The sequence below is a fragment of the Pteropus alecto genome, unplaced genomic scaffold, assembly GCF_000325575.1.
Source record: "Pteropus alecto unplaced genomic scaffold, ASM32557v1 scaffold320, whole genome shotgun sequence".
NCBI lineage: Eukaryota > Metazoa > Chordata > Mammalia > Chiroptera > Pteropodidae > Pteropus > Pteropus alecto.
The window spans coordinates 655561-662057 of record NW_006429963.1 but is presented as its reverse complement, the minus strand read 5'-3'; the positions used below and the strand labels follow the sequence as shown (position 1 = coordinate 662057).

The window sequence follows — 6497 nt, the reverse complement described above, 5'->3', positions numbered from 1 at the left end:
CCGTACCTGCGGAAATCCAGGAGGGGCCTCGTGGAGGGGGGCACGCCCTGGTCATACCAGCTGAGGAAGTGGAACTGGGTCACGGTGCGCGTCTCGCCGGTCTGCAGATTCTTCAGGTACAGGCTCCTCACGAGGAAGTCCTCGCACCAGATGTGCTCGGACACCAGGTTGACCTGGGGGCGGGCGGGGGAGGGACACAGAGCAGGCGTCGGGCGGCGCCCACAGATCCGCCAGCACGGGCCGCTTCACGCAGGGGCCAAAGCCACCACCACACACTTCACATCGCAGATGGGGTGACCGCTGGCTTCGGGGTCCCCTCCCACTTTCTCACTTTTAACGCGGCGTATAGGTAACTTTGTGGGTTCTTCTTTTTTTAAATCTTCCGTGGGGGCATAACAGTCACATGATTAGAAAAACGTGTTCGTCTGAGACTGGCCCAGGCTTCGTCTTTTCTGTTTCTAAGCCACGTACGCCTCTGAGAGAATCTCCGGAGAGACACCAGCGGTCACGCTGCGCCCCTGGACGGGGTGGCGGTGACCAGGCCTCGCAGACTCGCTACGGGACCTGAGTGTGGACACTTCCTGGGTTTAGGGACACCTGTGACCCAACGCCAGGACTTATTTTTAGGGTTCATCTGTCAGCTTCTAACAAGGTTCCCAGGGTGGGATGTGAGCATTCTGCCGATTTTAACGCAAAGCTGAGCTGGGATGCGGCCTGGGGCCGGTCTAACTGACTGCATCTGCTCGGTTCGGTCTCAACGCGGGTAAAAAACCCAGCAAGGGGAACATGCTTGCCAGCGGGCTCCCCCAGACAAACAGGCGGACACAGCCCGCAGAGCGGGGGCCGCAGGGCGCAGGCACCGGTCACCATGCACTTGGAGCGGGGCAGGCTGTCGAACGCCCGGCCCACGAGGGGATCTGGCTTGGTGGACCCACCCATGAGGCTGTGTCCTGTCTGCGCTTCAATTCGTAACCCTTTAAACACCGGAGCCGTGGTGCAGGTGTCGGGTTGGCCTGGGTGTCTCCCCACCTGGGGACGTGGGGACGCCTGGCCCCACGGGCCCTCCGACCCGAGGCGGGTTGGCCTGGGTGTCTCCCCACCACACGCCCTGGGGACGCCTGGCCCCACGGGCCCTCCGACCCGACCCAGCTTCCCAGCTCATGGTGGGGACCGACCGCACGGCCGGTGTGTCTGGGGACAGGGGTGCGGGGCGGGCGCCGGGGGCCGTACCTCGTAGATGTGGTACAGGCTGGAGCCTTCATCCGGCCAGTAGTGGTGGCATTGCCGGACACCGTTCTCCGACAGCGGGGTCAGCATGACGATCACCACGCAGCCCTCCTCCCACACCATCTGCACAGAATCGGGACGGCCGCGTGCGTCGGCCGCTCCGCCCAGCAGCCGAGCAGTGCCGGGGACCCCGCCCCGCGTGCGCACGAATGTCGGAACGTGGAAAACGTGACGGGGCTTCATTCCACGTGCTGCGAAGCCTCCCCGATCCGCGCCCAGGTCTGCGTCCAGCCATGTGACTTCCTGACCTTTGCCCTGACCTTTGCCCTGTGAGGGGAACTTTCCCTAGTGCAACCCAAGTGACCTAGGCTGGTGGCCTCCCCTGCCCTCGATCCCCCACGGCCTGCGACGGGCCCCTGCCGACACGCTCGCTTCCCAGGCCTTGTCGCCGTCTGCATGGCGAGAGGGGGCGCCCCGCATTTTTAGAGCCCGACACACAGCAGCGTGTGCCCCGGAATGCCCTCCCCGCACCCCGAATACAGCAGCGCTGTGTGTTGAAAACGCATCCAGACCGGTCCGGCAATTCACAAGTCACGATGCAAACATCCCCGTGGCTCGGGAAGAGACCGAATTAGCACGCAACGCGGGGCTGAGGTGGTGAGGACCGGAGAGCCCGCCAGCTCGCGCCCCGGCCCGCGGCCCGTCTGCGGTGCGGGCGCCCGGCGGGCCTGCTGTCCACGTGGCGCCGCCAGCCGCACGGCAACGGTGACGAGCAGCTGCGTTTAGACGCACGAGAGCTTGTTCCGTTTAAACGCCGTATGACAGCCCGATTTAGATCTTGTCATTTAAAAACCTGCGCATCTCAGGTGAGAGATGCTGTCGCTCTGCGGGTCACGTCGCCACACCCCCTCTGCGTTTCAGACACGGGCGGCGCATTTCCCTCCTCCAAAGCTGCGTTCTAGCCCCACGCGGCAGAGCCAGCCCCATGCTCCGGCACCTCCACTGGCTCGTTTAGGTCAGAATCTGGCGGGACCCACTGGCGTGTTTACAAAAAGCCCGCAGATGACTATGAATTGTGCTCGAAGCCACGCACTTCCCGCCTCCTCCGTGCGGATCTGGCAACGAGACAGGACCGAGCACTCGTCTGCTCGAAGCGGGCCGGGCCTCGGTGGGTCCGTGCGCACGCAGCCGCTCAGCACAGCCATTAGGAAAACGAGGAGAAACACGGATTTTATGAGTGCAATAAAAACACACGATGGAGACCAGAGACGCATCTCCGCCCTCCGCCTGTGCCACCGGGTGTGACGTTAGGCGCCCTCGCCTGGGGCCGCCGCAGGCGAGCAGTGAGCTCACCGCCTGGCCGCCCGGCCCTCTGAAGGCCTGGGAAGATTAAATCCGAACGGAGCCTAATTTAAGCGAACACCCCAAAGGCGCTCCTGGGGACAACGTGTCTCCTCAGGCCACCGTGTGGCAGGGTGGACAGGGGGATGCTAAGCCAGCCGCGTGGGCCGCCCTTGTCCACCTGTGAGCCAGGCCGAGTGGCCGACCGCACGTGTGGGGACAGTGGGCTGGGGCCTGGCGGGCCTCGGGGGCAGCGAGGGCTCCACTCCCCACAGGTGTCACTTCTGTCTTCCCTGGCTCAGCTCTGCGGGAGGTGCTGACGGGGGGCAGAGGGCACACAGGTGTGACACGCCTCAGAGAAGTCGGGGTCTCCTCTCCTAGGAGTAAGGACCAGGGTCCGCGCCCGAGCTCGGTAGGGTCCATCTCGACCGCAGTTCCCGAATCAAAGGCCAAGCGTTGGCGTCCCGGGAACGGCCAGCACCGCACCCTCCGTCCGCTGCGGGCTTACGGGCCCCCTTGCCGAGCGCCTGGGGGGCATGAGGTGACTGATGTGCCACCCCAAGCAGGACCGTCCCGCTGTGACGTCCTGCAGTCCCCTGGGACTCCCGCCACCAGGCGTAAGGCGGGCGACGTCTCAACAGGGAGCGGGCGCCTCCGTCCCTGGGTCAGAACCATGCCGTCTGTGGGCTCGAAGACGAGCCTTAGCACTGGGCCTGCGTGCACGTGAATGGAACCGGGGTCCCGCCGGGGCGAGGTGACAGCCGCACTGCGGGCTGTGGGGACAGAAGCACCACCGTGTTGACTCCAGCTGTCGGAAAACACGGCGGCCAGCGTCCAGGGCCGTCCCCGGCGATGGACTGACGCCACAGCCGCCACGGCCTGAGGCCCACAGCGAGCGGTGGTTCCGAGCAACACGGACGCCGCGCTGGCCGCCACCGGGCCCGCTGGGCAAGCACGCTGGCTGCTGACGGGCTTCGTGACGGGCTGACGTCCGCCCCCGAGACTCGCCGGAGCCCTCGCTGCTGGCACCGGGCACTGCGTGTCTGCGGTCACGTCGCTCAGTGCGCGGGGCTTTGCCCCCGACGCCGACACACTCAGGGTCGCGAGCCCCTCGCGCCCGCGCAGCCTCCGACCCGTCTCACGGGAGAGGCTGAGGAGCAGGTGGCAACCATGCGGCCTCTTCGTCCGGAGTCTCCTCCGAGCGCGGGGCACGTAACGAGCGAAACGCTTGCAGAGCTGGGCTGAGGCCTGAGTGACGGAACCGTGACCCTCCGGAGCATGACACGCCGGCCGCTGCCCGCCCCGGGCCCTGGTCCTAAGGGCAGAGGCGTCGCCTTCACCCGGCCTCCTTGACGTGGCCTGTCCACCCCGCAGCATCCTCGTCTGCGTCCTCCGCCGACTGCGGCTCCGTGACGACGGGGCTGGCCTGGCCGCCGCCCCCTCTGCCCCCGAAGCACCGAGCTTCAGCGCGGCCGCCACTCAGAGCAGCACGTGCGTCCGGAGAGCGTGGCTCAGCCCCGCAGAGGGCAGCAGCATGGGCGTGGCTCGCCCGGCAGAAGCCCGCGACCAGCTTCGCGCACGGAAAGGTGGTGTGCGTGTGTGTGAGAGAGTGAGTGTGTATGTGTGTGTGTGACGCGCCGGACAGCTTACACGCATGCTGGAGCCGCTGGCGCTGAGGGAAGCGGCCCGCCAAGCGCCTGCCACGCATCACACCCAAAGGAGTCGGTCGGCGCAGGAGCCTGTGGGGGGCGCGTTTACTCCTCCCGGGCCCGCGAGGCCACCGGCCGTCACTGCGGGGTCCAAAGCGATGGAAGCGGAAAGAGCAACGGCGTCCGCACCCCCTTCTGCGGTGGGGACCCCAGGCCCAGTGGCCGCCTGCCCAGGGCTCGGCCTCGGGGGTCAGCCCCAGGGGTCAGCCCAGGGGTCGGTCCCGGGGGCGTGGCGTCGAGCCTCCTCAGACTCTGGTCATTTCCGCTGCACGGCCAGGGCTGATTCAGATCGGACTCTGGGAAGCGTCAGGACTGTGACGGGTGGCAGGATGCGCTGTGTCCCCCGAGCCGGCTCGCGGTACCTGCCCGGTTTGCTTCCCAGGGAGCAGCATGGCGCGTGGGTTTCCCTCCGGGGCGAGGCCACAGCAGCGTTTCTCCTGGGCAGGGGGACTGGACGGCGCCGACGGCCTGCTGGGCACGCGGGCCCCAGGCGTCAGCGTGCGCGGGCCCTTACACGACACGCCCGCGGAGGTGGCGTGGACACCGTGAGGGCGGGCGGGCTCACGCCCGTCTAACGCCTTCCGCCAGTGGGGACACGGCACCGGCGTGCCGGCTGCTGTGGGACATGGTGAGGAGCACGTGCGGGGTCCGTTCCAGAACGTCCCGGAGCCCCCTGCAGAGCCTGCTCTGGTGGGGACAGAGCCACGCTTCCCCTGTAGGTGGCGGGAACTTGGGAGTTTCAGGCTATGAGGGACAGGAAGACGCAGACACAGCCCGGTGCCCTGTCCCCAGTAGCGGGCGCCTCTCATGCAGACGGGACTCTGGGGACAGAGCCGCCGGGACCCGAGGTGGCCCAGCCTCAAGGGTCACCTGACCCGGGCCTGGACGCGCCCACCGCAGGTGTCGCTTCTCGATCTCGGTCCTCACCGGACCCTCCCTGGGGGCACAGAGCCTCTGTGTCGGTTTCGGGGACCCCCGGGGCGGCCAACACCATGGGAGCCGCTTACGATCGCTGAATGGCCACACGACCCTGTGCGTGAGTCCGGTGCCACCTCCCCAAACCCGTTCCTGCTTGGCCTGGCCACGTGCTTGCCGACCACGGAGGAAGTGAGGGAGGCGGCAGAGGGAAAGCCCCCGGCCCCCGCCTCGCCCTCAGCGGCCCCTGCTGCTGTTAGCTCCCCACATCCGAGCCTCTATCTGGGTTTCCAGGGTTGTCCCCAGCGGAAGGAGACCAGCCTGGCCTCCAAAATGTGACACGGAGAAGCCACAAAGAGAGACACTGTAGTTTGAGAAACCCTTTTCTACGTTCATGAGATTAAAACAATAGAGAAGAGACAATTGAATAAAATATCATAAACACTGATATTTTTGTTTAAAAAAAATGAAAGCATAGAGCAGCTCAGAAAGTAAGCATCCTTAGAGCATTAATTCTCCTGAGGGGACTTTTTCATACTTGAGTTTTAAAAAGATGATCGATAATAAAAATGATCAATCCTACAAATCCTGAAACCGAGGAACATTTGGTGAAGCTGGTAAAGAAATTCAAACCGGCTTAGCTGACTGAGGCATCACTCACGATGAATTTGAGATCTGATTTTCTGTAAGACAAAGAATTGAAAAAGACTCGCCTGCCAGAAGTCGGCCACGGTGGTGGGCAGAGGTCCCTGGGTGGCAATGTACGCCGGGCTCCTGGGGTCGTGGTCCGTCTGCAGGGAGAGATCACAGGCCGAGCTCAGGAGCGGGTCAGAAATGCAGTCGCATGTGGGTCGGGGGCTGTGCGGGGCACGGCGCAGGCCAGGCCATCCGCAGTGTGCCGGCTGCACCCCCGCCCGCCCCGACTCGGGGACCCCGGCCCATGCCCACGGCTGTGGTGTCGCGTCAGACGCCCCCCTTACACCCGGGGCCGGGGTGCCGGGAGCAGCCGTGGCAGAGACCAGACGCCAGGGAATCAGCCCACCACTCAGGCCGGCCCAAGCAGGCAGTGCCACCAGCACGGTGACGCTTCCACAGATGCGAGTGATGCCAGGGCAGCTCGGCCACGTGACGAGTCCGCCGTCCCACCCGCAGGTGCCGGGCTGGTGAGAGGCGAGCCTGCTGCTCGGTGGGCGGAAGGCCCCGTCTCCCAGCCGATGACAACCCCTCGGGGCTGGGACATCCACGAACGGCCGGCTGCACCTGCCCCAAGGAGGGCCAGCGCGCCTCGCGTGGGCCCTGGGCCCT

The 6497-nt window shown here is 65.7% G+C and overlaps 1 protein-coding gene across 1 annotated transcript in view; it reads right to left on the bottom strand.

Annotated features, from left to right (window-relative positions):
* Window positions 1-6497, bottom strand: part of PTPRN2 (protein tyrosine phosphatase, receptor type N2) — a 299480-nt gene that overhangs the window by 17920 nt on the left and 275063 nt on the right. Inside the window, exons 16-18 of the mRNA XM_025044908.1 lie at window positions 5906-5983; window positions 1231-1350; window positions 7-173 (exon numbers count right to left, since the gene is read on the bottom strand). Of these exons, the coding sequence (XP_024900676.1) occupies window positions 7-173; window positions 1231-1350; window positions 5906-5983 (365 nt within the window). The remainder of the gene's footprint in view (window positions 1-6; window positions 174-1230; window positions 1351-5905; window positions 5984-6497) is intronic.